This window comes from Eutrema salsugineum, unplaced genomic scaffold (assembly GCF_000478725.1).
Source record: "Eutrema salsugineum unplaced genomic scaffold, Eutsalg1_0 scaffold_5, whole genome shotgun sequence".
Classification (NCBI taxonomy): Eukaryota; Viridiplantae; Streptophyta; class Magnoliopsida; order Brassicales; family Brassicaceae; genus Eutrema; species Eutrema salsugineum.
Genome location: NW_006256612.1, coordinates 13,870,546 through 13,896,108, shown reverse-complemented (window position 1 = coordinate 13,896,108; position 25,563 = coordinate 13,870,546). Strand labels below are relative to the sequence as shown.

Here is a 25,563-nt window from a genome sequence, read left to right as displayed (position 1 = left end):
ATATCTAATATGTTCTGCTCTTCCCAAAACTATCCTATGCATCTTTCTAGATCTAAAGTAGATCTAAAGATCCAAGGCAAGCTTTAATTCGCTGTTGAGGGAAAGATCATAACACAAGAACGGTGACGGATTTTGCTTGTAATTATACCAAACAGCTAAGCACAAAAATTCACATTAACCTTTCACAAGGACATTGGATAGAAGACTTAACACTGTGATTGCAAAGGTTCAGAACATACAAACCAAATAGCTAGGAGAAAGTAAAGATAAGTCGATCACAATGAGTTTTTAACTATTAGATCCCACTGGTTTGGCCTAGGTGGCCCCTAAAGAGTGATCACAGTGATTGATTACACTAACTTGCTGAGGTAGGCTTGACCTTTTCCCGCATATACTGCAGTAGATGTTCGCGTTTCCAGTTGTCGATTCTGCAAAAGAAAGCAAATCAAGAAACAAACAGAACACTTACAGAGTTGTAGGAATGAAGCGCTTCTGCTAAACGTGGACGAGATATCAAACACATGATTACCTTATTGTTTCCTTATGTTCACCATCTTCATCAAGCATGATCAACTTGGGTGGTGAGTTGAAAATGTACTGAACTTTTACGCTAGGGAACTTTTCTTTCTCTTCTTCAATAAAACCAACAATTTCAGGATAGAAAACTAGCTTCCTCATACACACCTCTAATATAGCGCCTGAATAGGTAACCTGCAATCGACCCCCAAAAAAAAAAAAAAATGTAAACGAGTCATCACTCTCCTTCTCTTTCATTCAATGAATGTTGCAGAAGATGTTTCTGTCTCCATCTAATCAGTTTCAAAAGCCTACCTTACTCATGGAATCCTCAGAATCATCAGCGCAACATTTCAAGCAGTCAGATACCAACTCTGCGAATACAATATGATAACCCCCAAAGAGAATGATTTAGCTCATAAATCACAAAACTTTAGACAATTTCACTCTTCTTAGTTCTTCCAGATATTACTACTATTGGTTTCTTCAATTACTGGAACCATCTTAACCAATTCCAATTCACCAATTACATTGCAGATCGTAAATCCCGAATCTTTTCTAGGGGAGAAGCAAAACTGCGATACTCAAATCAAGCAGGCATAGAGATCCTATGAGGAAACGAACCTTGGTCCTTGACGTAATCAGAAAGTGAGTGGCAATCAGAGCAGAGAGCAAGACCGGTAAAGCCTAGATCTTCGCATTCTTTAGTGCTCAGCTGCTCTTTTGCTGAGATCGACGATGTCAACATCAAAACCATCACCAACATTTTCGCTGATAATACAACCATCGTCGACCACGCTCGAGCCATCTCCCTCTTTCTCATCAACAGATCCCAAGTCTTCGCAGATGCGACGAAGCGACTCTAATGTTGATTCCGATCCGGTTAATTCCGGTTTATATGATCCGAATAATGCAATTTGGTTTAGTTGACATCATCTAAAAAACCGGAAAAGTCTCGACCGACCGACGTGAGAAGTATTTTTTGTTAAAGAGACAATGACAACGGCTTGCGAGCTCGCTTCTAAACCCCCTAAAACCCTAAAATCAAAATTACCTTTCGAGAGAGACGATGGATCACATAGCAGCGGCGGAAGAGCAAATTGTATCGGAGAGGATCAGAAGAAAACTCGAAGAAGTTAATGCATCTGCTCAATCGCAGCTCTCTCCTATTCAGGATCATATCAATTTCACCCTTCAGGTATATACATACATACATTTTTGACAATCAGATACATACATACATTTTTGACAATCAGATATGTTTGTATAGCAATCCTGGTTCTCGTGCTTATAATTAAGTGTATGTTGCGTATGTGTTTGTCTGTTCATCGCCTCTTTATTTTGGGTTGGATGAACAGTTTACCAATTTTGAGAAGACAGCCAAAAAGCCGAAATTTCCCTTCAATGGAAACGAATTAATAACAAAAAGAGGCTACTTTTAATGGTTAATTCAGGCATTCATTTGTTTTAGTGAAGATCTCTTGTGGTGAATCTCTTTTCTATTCAAGTTTTTAGTAAGTTTACTGAGCTATGTCTGCTGCCGGATATGAAATTTTGATACAATCTTAGTTTAAAAATCGATTTCTTTATATATGAAAATTTGGTCTCTAAGGTTATTTGATGAGAAGATGCGTCTTCTTTTAGTTGTGTTAAGTACCTGGAAACTTAAAACTTTAAAAGTTTGATTTTGTCTCTACAACCATAGCTCAAGTTTTATGAAAGTGTGTTGTTTTTCATATTATAAATGTTTAAAAACACGAACTAGTTATTTTCAGCTTCACTTAAGCTGACGTTCGTTTCAATAATGATCGATTGCAGCAAGCTTATTTCAAATGTGCATACGAGTGCTTTGACAGAAGAAGGACGCAGGAGGAGATAGCTAACTGTGTTGAGCATTGCAGTGTTCCAGTTGTCAAATCTCAACAGTATTTTGAAAGCGAAATGGCTCAGTTTCAGGTACCATATGATTACTATAATTCACAAGGCACGCTTTTTTTGTTATAATATATATGTACTAAAACTGCAATTGTAATTCGATTCCAGGAAAGGATGAACAGATCTCTCATGGTCTGTCAAGACAAATTCGAGGCTTCAAAGCTCCATAAGAACAGGGTTGATGCCGCAAAAGATATGGAGGGTTGCGTGAACCAATCCATCCAGGATAATCTCGATACATTACCTCATCTCGTTCAGAGAATGAAGACAGCCTTCTCCATTCGCGACTAAGAATTAAGCTCTTAGAAGATAAGAGCATGTTTTACTTTGGTGTCTGGGATCATAATACCTTTCATTATCACTCAATAGAACAGTTTAAGTATACTAGACCAAATGCTAAACCTTTTACTTTGTAATGGTTCTTCTCTTTGTAGTTAAGATTTGAAGAAAATATTTATTTATTCTGTTATTTGGTGATTGTTGGAGTCGAGTTTCTGTCCTCAGGATTGCAGAGGAGCAAATTGCTTAGAAGAACAAAGGGAGAAAATAATTTTGAACCGAACCAAATCGGATTCGATTTCATCCGGCTTGAGTTTTCGGTTTTCTAAGTCCAAATTCGGGTTTCGCTAGAGATAAAAATAAATTTAAAAAATAATACATCACCACCATCACTCTATCGAATGGGTCTCCTTCCCGCCGTCGGATTTCCTTCGCCGGCGATACCACAACGATTACCGTTTGTCACCCGCGAAAATCAAGCCAATCCAAAGATACAGAAACTTAATCAATCTACCTCCGAAACCACTGTTTCATGGACTTCACGCATCACTCTCCTCTCACGGAATGGTCGATTAGCCGATGCAGCGAAGGAATTCTCTGATATGAGACTCGCCGGCGTCGAGCCTAACCACATTACTTTCATCGCTCTACTATCTGGGTGTGGCGATTTTCCCTCCGGAAGTGAAGCCTTGGGAGATTTGCTTCATGGGTATGCTTGTAAACTTGGTCTCGATAGAAACCATGTCATGGTTGGCACCGCAATTCTCGGCATGTACTCCAAACGCGGCCGTTTTCGGAAGGCTAGACTAGTTTTCGATTACATGGAAGACAAAAATTCGGTTACTTGGAATACAATGATCGATGGGTACATGAGGAATGGTCAAGTCTATGACGCTGTTAAGATGTTCGACGAAATGCCTGACCGAGACTTGATTTCTTGGACAGCTATGATGAATGGGTTTGTGAAGAAAGGTTTTCACGAGGAAGCTTTGGCATGGTTCCGTGAGATGCAGATCTCTGGAGTAGAACCAGATTACGTTGCCATTATTGCTGCTCTTGCCGCTTGCACAAACCTTGGTGCTCTCTCGTTCGGATTATGGGTACATCGCTATGTCATGAGTCATGATTTCAAGAACAATGTGAGAGTGAGTAATTCACTGATTGATCTGTATTGTCGATGCGGGTGTGTCGAGTTTGCTCGACAAGTTTTTGACAAAATGGAGAAACGGACCGTAGTTTCATGGAACTCAGTTATCGTTGGTTTCGCTGCTAATGGGAATGCAGATGAATCTCTGGTCTACTTCAGAAAAATGCAAGAAGAAGGGTTTAAGCCTGATGCGGTCACTTTCACCGGGGCGTTAACAGCTTGTAGCCATGTAGGTCTAGTTGAAGAAGGTCTTCGATATTTCCAGACTATGAAAAGGGATTACAGAATCTCACCTCGAATTGAACATTATGGATGCTTAGTGGATTTGTATAGTCGAGCTGGGAGATTGGAAGATGCTTTGAAGGTGGTACAGAGTATGCCGATGAAGCCAAATGAAGTTGTGATTGGCTCCTTGCTGGCAGCCTGCAGGACTAATGGGAACAATGCCGAGTTAGCAGAGAGGATGATGAAGCATCTTAGTGAGCTTAACGTGAAAAGCCATTCAAATTATGTGATTCTCTCGAACATGTACGCGGCTGATGGAAAATGGGAAGGAGCAAGTAAGATGAGAGGGGAGATGAAGGGTCTTGGCCTAAAGAAGCAGCCTGGGTTTAGTTCAATAGAGATTGATGATTGCAAGCATGTGTTCATGGCCGGTGACAGTGCCCATGTCGAGACAGCTTCAATCCGTGAGGTCCTCAAGCTATTACAAGGGTGTGTGGTTGAAACCCCTGCTGGTGATCTCCTCGATGGTTGAAATCCAGGGACTTTCACATCCCTAATTTTGTTCTAGTCAGAACTGGCGAAAAGGAGAGTGTGTGGTGATTATAGAGAGGGCTACGATGAGACTGAAAAGTATTTGTCCGTTGCTTTAAGTAAGTTTGAACATTGGTAAGGAACCAGAAGGGTCTCTCAGAAAAAAGTCCAACAAATTAGAAATAGCACTGTAAAAGGTAATATCTAGTCTTTCCCATGAGTAAAAGATCTAGAGGCAGAGAATGAACCCAAAGTGAATGGAGACTAGACATTGAAAGTTCAGGAAGGATGACAAGCTTCTTGCAGCATACTTTCGCTAAGCTATGGGTAATGATAAGAGCTTCAGACATATTTCTAACATTTTTTTATTTAATGATGACAATGATATTAATAATGTGGGATAAAAATCTCTCACAATTACATGTAAATCTCAATGTGAAATAGCAAACAGAGTTTGAAAAAGGTGAGCTATTTCCAATCCAAGGAAATCACTTAAGCTTCTATCTTCGGAATCTTTGAGCCAAGTCTGGGTGGTGGTACTATTTTAGGACAAAGATAAAAGCCAATGGATGAGAGACCAGAATGATGATAAGAACCATGAAAACCACCAAATTGATAGGACTTTCCAAGATTGTAGGCAAAAGATTGCGGGAAACTAATCTGGTGGGTTACACCAAATGGACCATACTCCTGGATGTTGGTAGTGAAAGTGATGACCTTAATGTTATCAGAGTATAGACCGTTGATTCCAGTTATGTACTCAGCCGGATGGTTCAACTCGATCTGCAGAGTGTTTGCAATTCATTTTTGTAGAATCCAGAGGAGTGAAAAAAAAAAAACAGTGAAACATACGGTGTGAAACTTGCTTGCATTGAAATCAGAACCGTATCGATCCGATAACACATATTTCCCGTTTTCCACGTATTGAAACTGGATCGACATTATCCCGCCACCTCCTACTGATACAAAAATCTGGGAGATCTCGCTGCAACCTCGAAGATCAAAAGATTGAGAATCGCGACAACTCCTTCCTGCTGGACCAACTTTGATCAACCTGTATCATAAAAACGACACTGTGAGCTCAGGCAACTTCGTACAAATCAGCTTATCAGGAGGAGGCTAATAGAGAAGAGAAGGAAGACAATGAACAAAACCTGACTTCAGAAGTCATCTCTTTATTAGTTGTTATTTGAGGAGTTTGGCGCTTCTGTAAAAATTTCAGGAATGTCCAAAAAGAGAGGAAGAGTGATGAATATATAGAGTAGATCATAAAAGTATGGGCCGTTGATTTTTGACCATTGTTAAGGAGGAATCGCAATGGTCCACTCAAATCAAACGTTTTCCGAGATGTGCTTTGTAAATACCACCTCTCTTTATCTTTAATACAGCTATAGATGCTACTGCATTAAATAATATGGCAATCCAAGCAACACAAGATTGTATTGCACAATAAAAGGTGTAGATGATGATCGTTGATATCTAAAGTAAGAATAGATAAAAGCCAGTTTATTCATAGAAGCATTTGAGTATATATAGTACTATACAAACACGTTCAACCCAAGACAATTTTGGACTCCATTTCCTCTGCTTTGCTCGTATCGATTTTAGGCTGAACTGTTTTAGGCCTGAGATAAACACCGATGTACTGTAGTCCCGAGGCATCGTAAGTCCCATGGAAACCGCCGAACTGAGGAGATTTCCCGAGTTTAAACGCAAATTTTTCGTAGCCCGAACCCGAGGTGCCAAAAGGACCATACACACTAGTGTTGGTAGTGAATGTGAGAGACCTTATGTGAGGATTGCTAGCTTCGTACTTGTAATACTCTCCGCTTATCCCAGTTATGTACTCGTGCGGATAGTTCAGCTCTATCTGCTGGGTCCCAAATCATATGTTTATTTATAAACTTATTATAATTAACCATGTCCATGGATCAAGATGTACATACTATTTAACAACCAAATATTTTTCTATTCTATTTCTAAGTACTTCATTTCTTAAAACAAAAATTAGACTTTTAATAACTCCATATGTCTGTACCAAAAATATGATATTTTGAATTCTCTAAATTTTTAAACAATAATTTTTTATAAAAAAATGCGCAAAAATATAATTCTGTTCCCTCAACAAAATTCTTTTAAATAAAATAATGAGCTCTTAACGTAGAAGCCACAATGCAAAATGTTTCATATTGGATGTCCGACCATGGTCTATTGTAAATTGTAGATTTTGTGACGAGGGAGAAAAATAAGAGTCAAGGATTAGACGACTTACGACGTCAAACATGTTACCGGAAAATGGACCGTGACGGTCGGATAAAACGAGTTTTTCGTCGATCACGTACTGGAATTGGATAGACATAATTCCTGAGACACCGTGAGATAGAAATATCTGAGAGAGGATGCCACTGTGACTTCCTTCGTCCCAATTTACAATTGTTGTGCTTCTAGCATCATGCTTCCCTACCGGTCCTATCTTCATCTTTCCTTCCATTCCTTTACGATCAAAACTCTAAGCTTTCGATTGGTTTATACACAACAAACAAATATACATATATACTACATATAGAGATTGAAGCCTTAGATTGGAATATTCCTTTACCAAATGCTAAAAATAACGATGAAATGATTCTTTGTAGCCTTTCATTAGATTTTAGGAGATAAAACTATCGATGACATTTGAAAATGCATGTAGGTTTGTTCATTGTTACTTGTTAGACATGTCTATCAAGTCAACTAATAATTGCAATACCTGATATACTCCAAATCGGTTTTGCTGCTCGACTTTGTTTTTAAGAATTTTCGTTGGTATAACTTTGTAGGGTAAATTTTTTTTATATGGACGCTTTGGATTGGAATATTCGTTTCCAGTCATGCATAACTTCATGTAACAAGCTATTCCTTTCTTTTATTTGCTTTTGAAGCAATCGCTATATTAAACTTTGAATCATAATACTGTTTTTCATATCATAATATGGTCGAAGATTAGACTTATATACAAAAAAAAAAATATCACTTTTGATGGAATATTTTTCAATTGTCTAATTTCCACCTTTCAAACAAGTTACTTTGGAGCTCAATTTTCTATTCAAACGAATTTCAATTTTGACAAATCATTCTGTTATAGTACTCTGCTACTCGCTATCAAAAATTGACGAAAACTTGACCCAAAAATTGCCGGAGTAACATACTTGGAATATCTAAGAACAAGTCCAATAGTAAATCCAAGGGGTTCATCAGATATTAAATTTTTTTTTTTAGTTCAAAAATTTAAAAAAAAAACTTCGCCCAATGACGACAATCGATATTTCTCATATAAACATTATTTCTTTTTTTTTAAAATTAAAATTGCCTATAAACTTGAGCCGAACTGTTTATCCAATCCTTTAATAGACATGCTCCATGCTCTAACACATGTGTAAATAAAGCATACTGTAAGGATTTTACACGTGATTATAATAAATAAATATTCTTACTCCACAATAAACGAATATTGGCTTTGAAGAAAGACATTTTGTGTAAATTTATCTGGGGTAAATTATCTTTGGAGGAAAAAAAAATTACTAAACGATTATTTTCGTAAAGTCAAAATCATCGCTATAAGAATTAACAAGCAGCAAGGCATTGTAAAGAAAGAAGCGGTTGTCTTCGGAAGTCGGCAGAGAATCGGCAGTGAATCGGCAGATCCTCGCGTCTCTTTGCATTCGCCTTCTACGGTAACTCTCTGTCTTTTCTCCCTTTTCCATCTTTGCTTTGATTTCGAGATTCGCGCTCGAAGATTCCCTATGGGATCGTTTTTATCTTTTGGAAAATTTCCGTCTTTTACACAAGAAAAGGTTACAAATATGCAAATTTCTGCTGCTACTTACACTGAAGAGGGAAGATATTCCCACATGGGATATCTCTAGTCCTTCCTAGATCCAACATTTGCTTTGCTGAAATTTTTCTTTTTCTCCATTGCAAAATTGATCGGTTATGGGTGAGAATGGGATGATCTTGGTCTTCTTTAGCTTACCCAGGCTGGAGGGGTTTTACTCTTTGAAGATTTATTATATAGGCTGATAAGGGTTTTCTGGAAATTCGGTTTTGGTTTTGATCATTTCTTCTTTTGCTTGCTTTTAGAGGCTGCCGATTAAGAGACAGAACACACTGAAGTTAGCAATTTGTTTATGGTTTATAGTTCTCAGATTCAATGATTAATCCTCTAGACAAGAAGAAGATTGAAGCTTTTAATATCTTCTATCTCTCTGCCTTGAGAATCACTGGTCAATTTATTATGCTATTGAAAAGATTTAGTTGTTTCAGAATGTTATGCAGTAGAATATGTTTTTATGTGTGGCGTTGGAGAAATCAAAAACTATACTGCTCACTTAAGGTTATTGAAGTTACTGTGAGAATTTGGACATGTTTCTAGATATAGCTTGAAAATTTATGATTACAGTGGTGTTACTAGCTTCTTCTCTATGCCATCTCTGAGGCTTTGACATATTGTTGACAGTTTTGTTTCCTTTTGTTATCTGCATCTTTTGAAGCTTCTTATAAGCTCTGATTATCACCGCAAAAGTGTTTTTTTATTCAAGCTTATGCTTAATGGTACCTTTTTCCTCTGGCAAACAGATCTCAAACTATAGTTACCAAGATGGCGTACGAACTAACTGAGCAAAAAAGTAATATTTTCGTCACATATATGCTTTTGCAGCCATTGTGTATACCTTCATTTTTGTTGTCTTATGGCATCCATTTCTTGAATTTTTGCAGAAGTTGGGTTAGGCCTCATTGGTTTTGGTTTATCCTTTACGTTTCTTGGTGTCATCTTGTATTTCGACAGAGGTTTGCTCGCGCTAGGAAACGTGGGAATTTCCTTTCTATCTCAAACCTTTTTGGAACCATTCCAACATCAGTCTAAAAATGGATCCAACATTTGAATCTCATTTGGCTTTGTGTTGTGTTCAGTTATTTTGGTTGATAGGTGTTGGTCTTTTACTTGGTTGGCAGTCAACTTGGAGACTATTTACCAACATTAATAACTTGAGGGTACGCATAGAACTACTGCTAATCTCTGTTCTAAGTGTTTCTCTCGATGAACCTTTTGTAGAGACATATCAATTTGTTTTTTTTTCCCCACAGGGCACCATCTGTTTTGTCCTCGGAATCTTTCTTATATTTGTACGTTGGCCAATAATCGGAATTATCTTGGAGATATATGGTTGCATTGTCCTATTCGGGTGAGAGCTTTTGTTTCTGCCGCACTTAGTCTCTTATCGATTTTTTGTACAATTTTGCTTTTACAATTGAAATATCAAGGCAGTCTGAAATATGAGAAACCAGCGGATTTCTTGCTTAAAGAATCTGCCTGTTACTGCGTCTAACTAAGTGTGACATGTACTGTCATTGCAGCGGATTTTGGTCAACGGTGAAGGTATTCCTGTCAAATATTCCTTTTGTTGGATGGATAATACAGTATCCTCTCATGGTAAGTAATCCTCAACAACACTTCCATTGTCCTCTAATGCTCTTTCCTTTTGCTTTCCGAACATTCTAAGCTTACTGTCACCGATTTGACTGTTCTTCAACCACATCCCGTCTGGCCCTTGTGGTGTTAGCTAAGTTAGCCTCTCTCGGGAATGGATAGACCCAACAGACTTGTCATGAAGTGTAGTGTGCATAGGATGTTGAGATCAGCAAAAACTGATATTGAGCTATGAACTCTTAAGGATTTTCGATTTTATTTGCTTAAAGCTTATGTCTTTTGGTTTGGAATGATATTTCTCTGCAGGCTCTTGAGCAACTTATACGAGGTTCTCGTTGAAAAGATCCATCTCAATCTATGCCTCTTCACTCTTCAACCTCTTCACCACATCAAAATGCAAAAGCTTCTCTAGAATTCCAATCTAATATCTCTTCACTCTTTAACCACTGCTAGCTTCTTCTTTTTTTCTTTCTTTCTTTTAGAAATAGAATTAAATGGTTTTGCTTTCTTATTCTTTTTGGGACATGACAGAGACTTTGCTCTGTTTCACATATATTTTTTTTATGTGAAATTTTTTACATACCCAGAAAGATGTAGTTTATCCTTTGAAAATTGTTCTATGTTATCGTTTAACAAAAATTATTTGGAACTATGTATATAACTCCAATCTTGGGCCAACTCACAATCTTCATCATGTAACGTGGGAATAATTATAACGTATTATCTGTTTCAAGGAATAATATAGAGATAAAGTATTCATTCGGTTACAAGGCAACGATATTATAATGAATTTTTGAATAAAGTGTTCTGTGTTCTCTTTATTTATTTTATTTCGTGCGGACATTAGTGTGTCCAAATGTGTCAGCCGAAGATCAAAGATTGTTTTTCTTCCATTTAAGGATCAGAAAAAACAAAAAATCGTCAGAGATCTCTTCGTGCGGAATTCTCTCGGAGATGTCTCTTCGTGCTTTCTTGCCCGTCGAGACATTGACCTAAAACCCGCTTAATTCCCGACCACGATCAACGAAACAAGAACCCAGGAACACAAAATCACTCCGGCGTCAAGAGGGGAAACAAGGAAAAAAAAAACTAATCATGTGGATTTCGAGGTTGAAGAGAGTTAGGAGAACGATAATGGTTCTGGGTGTTGCCAATTTGGCCGTGATTCTTTCCGGTTTTGTTCTGTCTCTCGTTTCTAACCCACATTGCGACAGCGCCGGCCAACTGTTTCCCCTCTTCGCCGTTTGTTTAGCCGCCGGCGTCAAACTCGCCGTCATGGTTAAGGTCGGAACTACCCAGGAACTCATGGCTATGACCATCATGGATTCTCCTACTCAGAACAGCCTCGAAAGAAAGGTGTGTTTTTTTTTCTTTTTCCAATTGCGAATTTTTGTTTCTTTTTCTAGAGACTAAGTCTTTCAAGGATGGGCGGTGAGTGAATTAATGTTAGAGACATGTCGTGAGAATCTAGAGGTCTATAGATATGTAGGAATGTGTAGCGAGCAGAATTGGTTCTGCGATTATACATCTCTCGGTTAAATTAGTTAGTTAGTGTTTGATGGCTCATTTTACTTTGTGGATTCTGCAATGACACCAATTGTTTTCTTATCTGAATTTGCAGTTGAAGTATAAGACATGGCTTTGGTGGACTCGGTTTGCTATGGTAATTACTGTATTGCAATTTATTGGTGCAACTTACCTTATGTTCCGTGTCGCCAAATTTGTTTCCCGTGATGGAATGCCAAGGGATTGCGTTTTAGGTAAACTAAGACACAAAATTCACATTGATTTGGTTGTCTAAAGTGAACTACTTGGGCAGTTAAAGTCTTCATGTATATTTTGATGGGGTTGAACATGCCATATCGATCTTCCCTCTTTGTTGAATACTTAATGTTTGAAAGCTTTATTTGTTCAGTTATCTTGCTATGCACTTTTTCTTGCTTAAGAATCTCTTTAGTGACTTCCTTGCTCAGGGTTATCTCCAGACACTCATGGGTGGAAGCAAACGCTGCAAGTTGCCTTCTTGATCACAGTTTGCTTTGTTGCGCTGGCACAATGCTTTACGGGTTCAGATATATTGCAATGGCGCTCTTTCTATGCAACCCAAGACGACGCCTGGAAAGCTCACTACCAGGAAGTATTTGACCATGGAATTCGTGAAGTTTTGTGCTGTCTTGGACGTCGCGAGTATATGTAAGTTTAGTGAATATTCCTTTGGCCTGATTCTGGAAACTTATTTCTTGTTTATAAGCAACTTTACGTGTTCAGACTCTGAGGTATTGATTGTCTGCTCCAGGGGTGTTATCGAGGAAGATGAAGTTTGTTCGGTTGCAAGACTGTTAGGTGATCTTGTTTCATATCGCGCATCAGGCACTGGCCATTTGGAATTTTTGGCAGGTTAAGATCTGAAACTAAAACAAGCCTCACTGGGGTTTGATATACTTTATAAGATTAGTGTACTTGGTTAGCAAAATCATTTTAATCATGCCTTGCTATAGTTGACAAAAATATGGAGATAGTTCTAGCTCTCTGTAATCTTGATCAACAATCAACAACTAGATTTTGTAATATTGATCTTTAAGGTTGATCAGTCAAGATTTTATGTTATCCCAAACAATCTATCCGCTGATGAAGAGAGTCTTCTAAAGAGGCGTATGTCATGATTTTTACTTTTGTGGTCTCTTTTCTCTAGTTTTCACCTAGTCTGGAAATCTTCTCTATTCTTTGTCTATTCAGGCCTTGCTCTGTTGCAGAATAATAGCCAATTTCCTGAATCATATGAGGATTGTATGGAAGCTCCAGCATTTCATCTTCAGGAGGCTGCTACGTTGCATAAATTTGCAGAAGCTGCTTATACGGTACGTTTGAACGAGACAGGTTCCAAAGCTCTACTTTATCGCAATGTTAGATATTTCTTACCTGCGTGTCTGGCATTGTGCAGGGGCCACTGCTCGATGTTGGGAGAAATCCTGCCTTATTTTTATGCACATGGATTTGTAGGCAAGGGATTCTAACACCTTGGAGCCGTAAATGGTATGTTATACCTGGTTGACTCGTTTCAAGAAACTCAACTTGTTTCTTTAAAGTTGATGTTTTCCAGTTTCTATACTTTTCCCATGTGTCTGATGTTAATACAGAAATATTCGTATGATATTAATGTAAGAGGTTTCCTTGCAATTATTCGCAGGCGGCCTAAACTTGATGGTGACAATTGGTGGCGAGGTCATGCAGCTGCCTTCCTTAAGTTCATAAATTTTCCTGCTCATGTTCTTCGCCGAGGTCGAATTTGCAGGGTAAGTTGTTCCATTTAATCCTACGTTCCAACACCAAGAGTGAAAAATAGATTATAGTAGTGTTGTGCCTCCGTTATATTGGTTTCACGACCAAAGCAAGCCATGGCAGAAACAAATTGTATGCATAGCTTCCTTTATGGTCTGACACAATGAATGAAAATGGGGTCATATTAAAAAAACAAGAATAACAATCTGTTTATTTGAAGTTTTTTGATATCTTGTCGCATCAAATGCATCAGAAATCGTTCTCATCTATTCTTGTAATTATTCTGTTCTGGCAGGAGAAGTGTAAAGCAACATACTTTGTTATAGTCTTACATTATCTTAGATGTGTTGTAATTGCTGTTCGAGGAACTGAGACGGCTGAAGACCTCATAACCGATGGTTTAGGTCGTGCGTGTTCACTAACTGCTGAAGACTTGGAGGGGCTAACAAAGTCAGTCTCTCTCTCTCTCTCTCTCTCTTTCTCATTCTCTCTTATAAAAGCAATAATGGTGCGTGTGAGTTTGGATTCAAGAATGAAATACTTATGGTTGCAGAAGTTTACTAATTATTAGTTGATGGGTAATTTTAAAATTTCTGCCTTTCACTTAGTCAAGAACTACTCAATGTCTGATGTTTCAAGTCACGTAATCTCTCTCTTGTTCTTCTGATTTATGTTGAGATCTCACTACTCCAAACCCCATCCGTAGTAATGTTTAATGTGTTTTTATGTCAGGCATATTCATGGTATGGATTCTTCTCGTACGCACTACGGGCATTCGGGAATAGTAGAAGCTGCAAGAGATCTATTTATGCAAATAGAAGGAGACCCCAAATTTGGAGGTAAGACTAAAAGGCTATAACTGTCACTTGGTGACCCTCGATTCACCTTTTTGTGTGATATGTTTTAGTAAATTCGTCACAGTACAAGCTTTCTCTAAGCTATTATAGAAATGGAATATGCAGAGTCAGGATCTATTGGGTTCCTCTCCTCATTAATTGGTGATGGGTGCGAGTGTGATGGGTACAGCATTCGCATTGTTGGGCATTCCTTAGGAGGTGCCATCGCCTCTTTACTGGGAATCAGAGTATGCTCGCTCTCTGTTAACAACATATATTACATTACCTTTCCTTGACATATCCTTTGTTTCTGATTTTTGTTCCCTTTCTTTTCATTTCTTTTTTTGGTGTATAGCTTCGTTGCAGATTCCCTAACCTGTATGTATATGCCTATGGACCCCTCCCATGTGTAGACTCAGATGTGGCAGATGCATGTTCGGAATTTGTTACAAGGTATGCTTGACGTTAATGGATGGTGTAGATTATTTTGATTAAGTGTCACTGATGTTAGTCCCTCTTGATGCAACTTCCTCAACAGCATTGTTCTCGATAACGAATTCTCATCACGACTCTCGTATGGATCAATCCGCCGGCTCCAAGTAGCAGCAATCAAAGTACTCTCTCAAGACCCAAAAGCTGACACGGCACTCGTTTTTAGACTCGCACGCCGGTTTTTGTCTGCGAGCAAACGCCAACGACAAGACGTCGTCCAAGAAAATACTTCCGGAGAAGCAACACCATCAATAATTGGTAACAGCTCTTTTATCTCACTCTGTATCTTTTTAGTTTTCCTCTTTTTAGTTTTCCATCAAAAAGAAAGATTATCTTTGTGAGAAAGATTTGCTTTCTTCTTGTATTTTGTTTTTGTAAGCTGACATTTCAAGGGAAAGCCTACAAGAACAAGATCAAATTTACCCAATATGGGAACAAGCTGAACGAGAAACGAGGCAAAACGACGAAGAGTTCGTAAATCCGTTTCACGGTATGGCCTCAGCTGATAATCCGGTGTCTCAGTTTATGGGAACAGTCAAGACAAGAGAAGATGATGACAATGAAGCTCCCGAGATGTTCTTGCCCGGTTTAGTCATTCATATTGTACCCGAAGGAAACAACTTGAGCGTGCCGATATGGCGAGGTTGGACAGTCTGTGATGTGACAGGTGGTGGTTACAAAGCTTATGTTGCAAACAGAGAGAGCTTCAAAGAAATTATGGTCTCTCCATCAATGTTCCTTGATCATCTTCCTTGGAGGTAACTCTTTCTAATCCAAAACTTCGTCCATTTTTTTGTTTTAAATGAAACTCTCTTGGTTCTTAGAGCTACCGGAAATTTTGTCACTCCAGATGCAGACACGCGATGCAGAAGGTTCTAGAAACTCGGAATCTCTTCTGCGATCTGACAAGTGGATCTGATATAGTATGACACTGAACAAGAAAGAGGGTTCTCTAAACTTCGATTGAACTACACAATGTGCATATGTTTCTATTCAAACATCAAACAACAGTTTTACAGTTGTAGATCCCCTTACAGTAGTATTATTGGCTGGTCCTTATTATAGTAAGTGTCTCAAATTTAAATGATCATTTACTTTTGTAGCAAGTTTTGGGATAGTTATGGCTTTATTCTAAAGCAAATCTAAGAACCTTCACTGCAGCTTCCTTGAAGACTTCAAATACTTGTCTCTCAATCTTTCAAGGTAAGAAAAATATGAATAAACCTCGAACCAAATTTGGCTGCTAACACCTGAATGAGTTATGCGAACAAAAAGAAACAGCAGAAAAGCCAAGTAATATTAAAAAAAAAAAATGCTTTTTAAGATTATTATTGAAATTCGTTTGAAACTTTTTTTAATAAAAATTCCATAATCATAATAAAATTTAAGTCATTCAGTTTAATCATTATTTTTTGGTTTTACAAACACCATTTTTTATATATTTTTAAACGAATAAATTCAATGCATCATTCACTAACCCATAGAGAAGATAAATGTATACAAATAAAAATATAATAATAATAACAAGATTTCAGTCATAGTCGTGATAATTTGATTTTAAAAGACTAAAACTAAGCTAGCATCTCTCAAGATGCTTAGGATGCTATTGAAAAATCATAATCTTTTTTTTTTTTTGTTAACAAACACCAGTTTTTAATATATTGTTTAAACGAATACATTCACTGCATCATTCACTAATTCATAGAGAACATAAATGTATACAAAATGATAATAAGATTTCAGTCATAGTCGTGATAATTTGATAGTAAAAGACTAAAAGTAAGCTAGCATCTCAAGTTGCTTAAGATGCTATTGAAAAATCATAATCTTTTTATTGTTAACAAACACCATTTTTAGTATATTGTTTAAACGAATAAATTCACTACGTCTTTCACTAACCCATAGAGAACATAAATGTATACAAATAAAAATATAATAATGGTAATAAGAATTCAGTCATAGTCGTGATAATTTTGATTGTAAAAGACTAAAAGTAAGCTAGCATCTCAAGTTGCTGAGGATGCTATTGAAAAATCATAATCTCTCAAGTTGCTTAGGATGCTATTAAAAATCATTATCTTTTAATTGGATAATATTCCTTTGCATTATATTGAAAATTAAGAGTTGGAAGAGGAGAAGCTGGGTAGATCCAATGAAGCTGAGGATTTAGACCCTATGGACTAATGAAGTCTGTTCTCCTTAATATATAACCGAAAGTTTTTTCCAAAAATCCGACAGTCTTCCACTAAATATTATTTATCTATTTTAAAATTTCAAGATGGGTCAAGCTAGTCTCACGAATGTTTCCTTTTAGAAATATGATTTGAGTACGAAGTGTTGTGGTATGATCTAACACGAAAATCACCAAATGATATTCATGAAATAGTTATTACTTTTAATTCGTTAGATTTGAAATTCTTCATTTATGGATGTTTTAAATTGTTCGTCTAAAGAGTGTGACTAAAATTGCATGAAATTTATTCTCAATTTTATTAATTAATTGTATTTTTATTTTATTAATGAGTTATAACAATGATGAACATCGTTTTATAGTCTTAAATGTCAAAACTACTGGCTTTTGGAATATAATTGTTGTTTTTTTTTAAGCAAATTGAAAATGGGGTGAATCCATGATCCGCCTAGCGGAAAAGAGCGAGTCAAATATCCTTTTTTGAGGCATGATATGTATCGCTGGAGCCGGATATCCGGACTTTTCAAGGTATCCGGATCCGGCTCTGGATTTAACGGATAATCAATTTTACTATCCGGATCCGGATCCGAAAACTCCGGATATCCGAAGACCGAATATCCGGTTTGAACCGAATATTTACGGATATCCGACCGGATATCCGGTTTCATTGATTTAAAAAAAAAATCTTCAATTTTTAAAATTATAATGAGATGACATATATAATTAAAATGTATCATCATAGCAAAAATTACAAATACCAAAAATTTAAAAGCATTCAAGTAGCATTCAAATAACACAAAGTTTAAAAGTTTACATAACAAAAGAGAAAACAGTAATAAAGAAGTTAATTTATCTTCATATCCTTGTATTATTTATTTTCATGTTCTTCTCTCACAATCTGAAATAGAAAATTATCATGCAATATAAATTTTAATCATGTGTAAAAGAGTTAAACCAAAAACAATTTTCGAACATAATTAAAACAAAAAATTAAATGCATATCCAAAGATTTTAAAATTTTCAAAATCTTAATAACAGATAACGGATATCCGATTTCTAAATTTTCTATTATCTGGATCCGTATCCGAAATAACCGAATACTTAATTTCACTATCCGGATCCGGATTTGAACTACACGGATATCCGGTTTTTACGGATCGGATAGGATCGGATACCGGATTGGATAGCGGATACCGGATAATAATTCCAGCCCTAATGATATGTATACAGATAGATTTATTTGTTCGTCTTTAATGTGATTCGTTATTCATTTAGTATTTCATAAAATTTGTATAAACAAAGAACTGTTGACGGTTGGAAAGAAAACTATAGACAGAGAAGTTGGGAGTTACACGTACAAGAAGTCAGTCTCCGTCTCGCTGCTCACATCTGTAGCTTAAAATTCCCAAATTCTTAGTCAAACTCATTTCCTTGCCTGCCGCGTACACTCTTCTTTGTTAGTGCCCCAAAATGAAAACACTCTTTCTTTGTTTTTTCTTTGTTCATATTTTTTTTCATTCATTTGTTTTTGACCAATATTTTTTTATTCATTCTTCTTCTTTTTATGAGAAATTTCCGTAGAAACAAAAGTATAAAGAAACAACCCCTCTTTTTTTTCTCTCATTGACACTAAATAAAGAAGAAAAAAAAACAGACTCCCAAAAAAAGACAGCTGTTGAGAATTTTTGTAATAATGATTAATGAAAATCAATAAAATTATTATAACGTGGTTAATAAAGAAAGTATTGTTTTTTTTCTTCTTAATTCAACTAGTTAAATCGAGTCCTTTTTGCTCCGTTGATCTTTTTGAATAAAACGATATGCTTGGAAAAAAAGTAAATTTTAATTTCCGAAACTATCTATTCTTTCTGTTTGTTAATGATATATATATATATATATATATAATCATATTTAAAAATGTCAACTTCGTGGTAAAAAAAAAGTCAACCTCGCTGGGAAAATGTCTATGTATTTTATATTGTTTTAACTTTAGCTAGGGTGGGTGAAGTCCTCGATCAATACTATACCGTGGTACGTACGTGTTTAAATTATTTGATTTTTTTCCCTTGGATTATGGATTTTCGCTTTCACACGGGTAAACATAATATATGTGTTAGTGCGTTTGTGTTCGTTAATCGTTGGTTAAATCAGATGTCAACGATAAGCCAATTACTAAATTAAAATATGATAGTCAGTGCAGCAATAGATTACAAGAAGACGAAAAAACCATCATACATTTTTTCATCAACTTCACTCACTAGCTCTTATAGCCATAGTTCAGTATATTATCGTTCCCTCAGGATTAATATCCATCGTTCAGTAGAAAGTAACAAAAGACAATGATGGATCAAATAAGTGGTTCCAAAGATATTAATATTGAAAGATTTATTTTATTGCCATCGATAGAAAAGGTGTAATAGAGGTGTAACAGATTGGCCAATGCATGAACTCCTTCGTTATTAATGGTGACATATTGTACGTAGCAAGAAAAGCTAAGTTTACAGTGTCAACAAAAAAAAATACAACTATTAGTGTTACTCAGTGATTCCAAATTGGGTATCGAAATTGTTGCGGCTGATACACCGTTGTAAAACAATATTTCTTTTAACAAAAAAGAACAAAATTATGGAACATATATCGACTGTCACAGATAAACTAAATTTATGGAACTACATCCATTATGAATGAATGATTCTCTTTCGGAAAACAATATTTATTTAAAAAAAAATAATTTCAATTCAAACATCTGAAGAAAAAAATATCCATAAAATAAAAACGATAACCCGAAGAACAGAGGAAGCAACATCGCAGCGCTAGGATTTTGACTTAAGGAAGCACCCCACCCATAGGCTTTCTTTTTTGCCTTTCATTCTCTTGCCTTTTTTTTTCGATCTATTGCCTTTGTTTTCTCAGGTAAAGTCTGATACTTTTTATTAATCCAAAAGTTAAGTTTTTTCTCTCTTTTTTTTTTTGATAAAAACCATATTCTAGTGTTATATGTTACATAGATGTTTTTCTTGCTTCTGCGTAGATTTTTTTAATAAAAAAGCTCTAAATTTTTATATAAATAATGATTAATAATATGTGTTTGCTCTATGTTTAATACAGTGTACAATATTTTTTTGTCCTCCGGGAGATGTCAAAGGCACTTCCACAGATCCACCACAGACAGTCTTCTATTTTTTAATTTTTATTTTTTATTTTTTAATTTTTATTTTTAATTTTTGTCATTTTTATATTTATTTCCAATACATAAATATATAGTTCTAATTCGCTTAAATTACGGTTTATTCTTTTGTCTAGTATGATTTATTTAAAGATTCTTTGGTCTAGTATGATTTCTTTTAAAGATTACAACCACAATATAGATCAAGCTAAAACTAGGACCATTTTCTCTACTGATATTCCGTGAACCCAAGTTAGTTAATAAAATCACCTAAACTAGTTGCTATATTTTTTTATTTTGCTGTGTGTGTGGAGAAGACTGCATAAACATTCTACAATGCTAAGGTCCCATTTTTAAATTTAATCATACCATGGATAGGCTCGAGCAAAAGTTACCATAATCATTCTTTTTTTATTATATTACTCTCATAGTCTAACTTTTTATGTTAAATTATCGTTTTCTTTTTGGACGTTCGCTATTTTATTTTATTTTGCTAAAACGATAATTTAAACTTTGAAGGATGACGTCCAAAAAACAACTTTAAAGGTGTATATTTTTCTAACAAAAGAAAATAAAATCAAGATGTCACAACTCATTTTTCTATCCATTGTATATAAATCTGACAGTTATAAATCTCCGACCACAACGACCCTAAAACTTTGTGGAACACCTAGTTAAAATTGAATTTTATTGTTTTGTTTTGTTTGTATTATACACCGAATAGTAAAGTATATAAGAAAAGCATGTGGCGTGAACAGAGATTATAAGATTACTAGAAAAAATGTTAACTAACCCGAACCGACCACATAAATTATTAATATTTGCCTCCCGACAAATAAATAATATTATTAAAATTTGTACCAAAAATAACTATATGAATATTTTAATTCTCAGTCAAAACTAGCCGAAGATACGTTGCTTTTCTCTCTCCTTGATCTCCATTCACATTCTCACTCTATATATATGGCCTCTCACTTCCTTGTCTCTCTTTATACTTCAACCAGACTCTCTCTCTCTCCATTGGCCTGGCCTCCATTAATGGCGACCAATGTTTTCACTCAAAGCCCTAACTATTCTCCATTTCTAAATAGAGACCATACTCCTCAACAGAAACACAATCTTGGCCATCTCTCTCTCTCCGAGAACACCTCTAAAAAGCTTGTAATCTCTTCTTCTGTAATGGCCCCTCCGATTCCGTCTTCTCCACTCGCTCCTCCTTCTTCTTCTTCTTCTTCTCTGGTCGCTCCTCTTTCTCGAGCACCAGCATCAAATCTACCGTTGTCTAGAGTATGGAGAGAGATACAAGGAAGCAAGAACTGGGAAAATCTAATTGACCCTTTAAGCCCTATTCTCCAACAAGAGATCACTCGCTACGGGAACTTACTGTCCGCTTCTTACAAAGGGTTTGATCTAAACCCTAACTCCAAACGTTACTTGAACTGCAAGTATGGCAAGAAAAGCTTGCTTAAAGAATCCGGAATACATGACCCTGATGGCTACCAAGTCACCAAGTATATCTACGCCACACCGGACATCAACATCAAGCCTATCCAGAACGAGCCTAATCGCGCACGTTGGATCGGATATGTAGCGGTTTCTTCTGATCATTCGGTGAAACGTTTGGGGAGGAGGGATATTGTGGTGACATTTCGTGGGACTGTGACGAACCCTGAGTGGTTGTCTAACCTAATGAGCTCTTTGACTCCGGCTAGGCTTGATCCCAACAACCCACGACCCGACGTCAAGGTTGAATCAGGATTCTTGAGTTTATACACTTCCGGCGAGAGAGAGAGCAAATTCGGGCTAGAAAGCTGCCGTGAGCAGCTTCTCTCCGAGATCTCGAGGCTTTTGAACAAGCACAAAGGCGAGGAAATGAGCATAACACTAGCGGGACATAGTATGGGAAGTTCTCTAGCTCAACTTCTAGCTTACGACATAGCGGAACTCGGTATGAACAAGAGAAGAGGCGAAAAAACTGTTCCGGTGACTGTGTTTTCGTTTGCGGGTCCTAGGGTTGGTAACTTGGGGTTCAAGAAACGGTGTGAAGAACTAGGAGTTAAAGTTCTGAGGATCACGAATGTAAACGATCCGATCACGAAACTTCCTGGTTTCTTGTTCAACGAGAATTTCAGGGCTTTAGGAGGTGTTTACGAGCTTCCTTGGAGCTGTTCTTGCTACACTCATGTGGGAGTCGAACTCACGCTCGATTTCTTCGACGTTCAAAACATTTCTTGTGTCCATGACCTCGAGACTTACATCAATTTAGTCAACCTTCCGAGAAGCTCAAAATCTGCGGTTACGGAAGACAATTTTCGCAGCAAGTTTTTGAACAAAACAAGTGAGATGATGTTCCCTAAGGGGCAACGTCGAGCGTTGCGGTTAAGAAACGCAGCGACCAAAGCGGCATATTTACTTTGTTCTGTATCCAACCAAATGCTGTATTATAATATCTTTTAGGTCTAAATTGATCCAAGCTAAAATTTTGGGTCTTTTTTTGAAGATAGGACAAAATAATTGTAACCCTATCTTTTACGTAGCAAGTACATACAGTATATAGATGCGTATATGCAAAACTAATATATTTTCGTATATATGTATATATTGATCAACATGGTTTGGAGGTAATATTACCCAGATCTAAGATTAACTATATTACATCAAACTTTTCCAGCTACAATGTGAACAAAGTAATTACTTTTCTTTTTTCATTTTCTTTACGTTTTGTTGTGTTTGTATTTCTTCTATTTTTTTATGTTTTTTTTTGCGTTATTTGACTGATCCAAATATTCGATTTTATTTTCTGAATGATTACATGACAGCTATAATTTTCATGCGTCTTCTTGTTGTTTCTTTCCTATCAGATTTTTGGACTAAAGTACAAATATTAGTCTCAAGATCCGGAGGGTCACTAAAATTCAGCGGAAGACTAGCTTAATGTTGAATATCTTTTTTTCTCGTTTTAATTTCTGGCATCGATCTAACAGGTTGATCCAACTAGACTTGAAATATTTAAAATTCTATTTTAGATACCGTGAAGATTAGTTCACATGGTTTAACAAAAAAAAGAAAATATCAATAGAAAATGAATTACTAAAAAAATTATGTGAACAAAAAATGAATCACTAATCGTCGATCTTTTGATATTTGAAGAGATACATTATTTAAATAAAATATTGTTAAAGCTATAAGACATTAGCTACGAATGTGTGACAGTGAAAAATAATGATTTAATTTTATCATGACTTCATAATATATACTTAATTCTTTTATGTAGGTTAAAGTTCACAATATTCTGAAATATAAGATCCTTCAAAACTCAAGATCATGCATGAAGAAAGGGACGCAAATTAAACAAGCTTAAGTGGTAGTGATTTCAAGGTTCCCTTTTCCTGATGAGTCGTCTTGTTGGTGTAAGCAAAGATAGATTTTTCAAATGTGTAAATATCTAATCAGTTTTAGTCGAAATGATGCTGTTATGTTTTAGATTCATAAAAGATTTGGTGAGTCAGTTATTTGACACATTTTGCTGGTAATCAAAAACCCATATATATGTCATGATTATCTAAAAAAACATACACACAAAGTCGCAGACATAGCAGCATGGATTTTTCTATACCTTGTATTTATAATCCATAGATGTATTTTTCCGAAAAAAATATATGTAATTTTTGGTAAATTGTTAATTTACATAGTTGGATTATCCGTATTTTGGCTAATCTATCTATTTTGTTATGATTATTTATAGTTGTATAAACGTCGAAGTGAAGAGCCCAAAATAAACGTTCCCCCACAGAGATTCAACGACGTTTTATGATCTAATTTCCTACAATATTTTAGTGGATATTCACTTAATATAAGACAAAGCCATTTGTCAAAGCTTCAACATCGTTGCAGATAATAATGGCCAAGACGAAATCATTAGTCAAAATATATACCAACATCGTTGCAAGAGATATTTTATTTGATCGAAGTTTCATACATAATTTTTCTTTAGTCATCGAATATTTACAATATAGAAAATAATGTTTACTATAGTATACTCTAGTCCATATCTATTTGTCAATGACAGGGATGTGGGTTATGTATACACACACAATCACACACACATATATATATATAGATATATGCAATATTTATATATATATATATATATATATATTTATGCAATATTTCCCATTTTTGTATGTCAATCTCAAGTGTGTCACTTCTCGTGTTATGCGAGGATCAATATATATATAGATAAATATATATATATATATATAATGCATATTCTAAATATTTCCAGGTCTAAAGAATAAAAATAATATACTTAAAAAAGAGAGTAATGTGCTCTTTGTGTCTGTGTTTGTGTTACGCATTTGATCTATGGCTGTAGTATTAAGAAACGCAAAACGACCTATGTTGTTAAGTCTATGAAGCCATGCATGATATAAAAGTTTGTATCTAGGTTGTCAATAAATGTCACACATATGATCTGACATCTTAATTCTATCTAGTCTTCTAGACCATCAGGGGACACAAAACCAATGCAGCCATAAATCCCAGCTATTTATTTTACAGTACATTCACATCTATAACATAATCAAAAACAAAATATCAGCCTTGAGAAACCTCTTTTGGTTTTTTTCATATAACACCTTATCATTTATTCTTTGACAAATTATACATTTAATATTTTGGATACTCCTTTCATTTTCTATGTTTTACCATGTTTTGTAAAGCAGATGTCCATTTGTGATACGACACGACAGAAAATAATTATTCGTCAATTGCATAGTTCATCACATAAATGAGTTTCAACTAAGTTTAATATTTCATGGTTTAGTTTTTAAATAGATTAAAAATTGGTCATCATTAGTGAAGAATATGAAAAAGGTTTACAAAGAAAAAAACATGAAATTTTATAAGAACTTATATGGGAAAATTAAAATTTCAAAAGATGTTATGCAGCTGATTACAGAAAAAAAAAATATTTTCATTTGACAAGGAAGCTCTTCATGTACAGGAGAGTATCTAGTAATACTGTTTATAAAAAGCAAAGAAAGAAGGAAAAACTTTTACGAAAGAGATTGGGTTTGAAAAATACTGACATGCATGAGACCTTTATCTTTTGTTTGGTGGTATAATCCAACAGCCAATCCAAAAATTCGTGGGAATAAAAAAGGTTAATTATTTTGCGCAATTGTTTCCAGCTTCGTTCTGACGAGATCAAGATGTTAATCATCTGTCTGACTACAGATGGTTCATGGTTCAAATGTTCGCTTGTGATATGAAGATGTTCTTATAAAGTCAGACAAATTTCAAAGAAATTGAAGGAAAAAAATGACAGGAGGCAATAATCGCGTGTCGTTGTTTCTTGGGTCTATATTAAAAAAAAATTAAGAAATATGGAAAATTTTAAAAGAAAATAGAAGAATCTCTTCTTCCGTGTTGTCATATGCGCGTGTGAGCTGACGTGTTATCGTTTATCGAAGCCGTCTGATTTGGACAATTTAGTTG

General features: G+C 35.7%; 8 protein-coding genes across 13 annotated transcripts; 5 read left to right on the top strand and 3 right to left on the bottom strand.

The window, feature by feature from the left end:
- Window positions 1-168: 168 nt before the first annotated feature.
- On the bottom strand, window positions 169-1,413 carry LOC18994296 (selenoprotein F). The gene is made up of 4 exons (XM_006417931.2): window positions 1,141-1,413; window positions 832-890; window positions 530-711; window positions 169-428 (listed from the first exon to the last, which is right to left on the bottom strand). The coding sequence occupies exons 1-4, from the start codon at window positions 1,337-1,339 to the stop codon at window positions 356-358; spliced, it is 513 nt and encodes a 170-aa protein (XP_006417994.1). The 5' UTR covers window positions 1,340-1,413; the 3' UTR covers window positions 169-355.
- A 62-nt stretch (window positions 1,414-1,475) lies between these two features.
- LOC18994295 (protein FAM136A) lies at window positions 1,476-2,848 on the top strand. The gene is made up of 3 exons (XM_006417930.2): window positions 1,476-1,714; window positions 2,335-2,472; window positions 2,560-2,848. Exons 1-3 carry the CDS (start codon window positions 1,586-1,588, stop codon window positions 2,740-2,742), a joined length of 450 nt encoding a protein of 149 aa, XP_006417993.1. The 5' UTR covers window positions 1,476-1,585; the 3' UTR covers window positions 2,743-2,848.
- Window positions 2,849-3,131: 283 nt separating this feature from the next.
- Window positions 3,132-5,072, top strand: LOC18994294 (pentatricopeptide repeat-containing protein At1g05750, chloroplastic). The gene has a single exon (XM_006417929.2). The coding sequence runs from the start codon at window positions 3,132-3,134 to the stop codon at window positions 4,632-4,634; it is 1,503 nt and encodes a 500-aa protein (XP_006417992.1). The 3' UTR covers window positions 4,635-5,072.
- A 53-nt stretch (window positions 5,073-5,125) lies between these two features.
- Window positions 5,126-5,804, bottom strand: LOC18994293 (inactive protein RESTRICTED TEV MOVEMENT 1). Its single transcript, XM_006417928.2, has 3 exons — window positions 5,788-5,804; window positions 5,486-5,687; window positions 5,126-5,416 (listed from the first exon to the last, which is right to left on the bottom strand). Exons 1-3 carry the CDS (start codon window positions 5,802-5,804, stop codon window positions 5,126-5,128), a joined length of 510 nt encoding a protein of 169 aa, XP_006417991.2.
- A 295-nt stretch (window positions 5,805-6,099) lies between these two features.
- On the bottom strand, window positions 6,100-7,440 carry LOC18994292 (protein RESTRICTED TEV MOVEMENT 1). 2 transcript variants are annotated; one of them, XM_006417927.2, is made up of 3 exons: window positions 7,383-7,440; window positions 6,906-7,126; window positions 6,100-6,503 (listed from the first exon to the last, which is right to left on the bottom strand). In XM_006417927.2, exons 2-3 carry the CDS (start codon window positions 7,122-7,124, stop codon window positions 6,186-6,188), a joined length of 537 nt encoding a protein of 178 aa, XP_006417990.1. In that variant the 5' UTR covers window positions 7,125-7,126; window positions 7,383-7,440; the 3' UTR covers window positions 6,100-6,185. The 2 variants fall into 2 exon arrangements, with proteins under 2 accessions (XP_006417990.1, XP_024007887.1); XM_024152119.1 differs by having other exon boundaries at window positions 6,100-6,506; window positions 7,383-7,437.
- An 824-nt stretch (window positions 7,441-8,264) lies between these two features.
- On the top strand, window positions 8,265-10,770 carry LOC18994291 (vesicle transport protein GOT1). Of its 2 annotated transcripts, XM_006417926.2 has the most exons (7): window positions 8,265-8,346; window positions 9,248-9,297; window positions 9,389-9,480; window positions 9,584-9,664; window positions 9,758-9,855; window positions 10,028-10,103; window positions 10,407-10,770. In XM_006417926.2, the coding sequence occupies exons 2-7, from the start codon at window positions 9,270-9,272 to the stop codon at window positions 10,437-10,439; spliced, it is 408 nt and encodes a 135-aa protein (XP_006417989.1). In that variant the 5' UTR covers window positions 8,265-8,346; window positions 9,248-9,269; the 3' UTR covers window positions 10,440-10,770. The 2 variants fall into 2 exon arrangements, with proteins under 2 accessions (XP_006417989.1, XP_024007888.1); XM_024152120.1 differs by lacking the exon at window positions 10,407-10,770 and having other exon boundaries at window positions 10,028-10,400.
- Window positions 10,771-10,952: 182 nt separating this feature from the next.
- On the top strand, window positions 10,953-15,863 carry LOC18994290 (sn1-specific diacylglycerol lipase beta). Of its 4 annotated transcripts, none has more exons than XM_024153193.1 (14): window positions 10,953-11,456; window positions 11,722-11,860; window positions 12,074-12,293; window positions 12,397-12,497; window positions 12,837-12,958; window positions 13,042-13,133; window positions 13,288-13,393; window positions 13,675-13,829; window positions 14,112-14,218; window positions 14,342-14,463; window positions 14,571-14,668; window positions 14,754-14,965; window positions 15,087-15,465; window positions 15,558-15,863. In XM_024153193.1, exons 1-14 carry the CDS (start codon window positions 11,196-11,198, stop codon window positions 15,634-15,636), a joined length of 2,193 nt encoding a protein of 730 aa, XP_024008961.1. In that variant the 5' UTR covers window positions 10,953-11,195; the 3' UTR covers window positions 15,637-15,863. The 4 variants fall into 4 exon arrangements, with proteins under 4 accessions (XP_024008961.1, XP_024008962.1, XP_024008964.1 ...); XM_024153194.1 differs by having other exon boundaries at window positions 11,262-11,456; window positions 11,722-11,763; XM_024153196.1 differs by having other exon boundaries at window positions 11,374-11,456; window positions 11,722-11,763; window positions 12,058-12,293.
- Window positions 15,864-21,102: 5,239 nt separating this feature from the next.
- On the top strand, window positions 21,103-22,521 carry LOC18994289 (galactolipase DONGLE, chloroplastic). The gene has a single exon (XM_006417924.1). The coding sequence runs from the start codon at window positions 21,103-21,105 to the stop codon at window positions 22,519-22,521; it is 1,419 nt and encodes a 472-aa protein (XP_006417987.1).
- The last annotated feature ends 3,042 nt before the right edge of the window (window positions 22,522-25,563 follow it).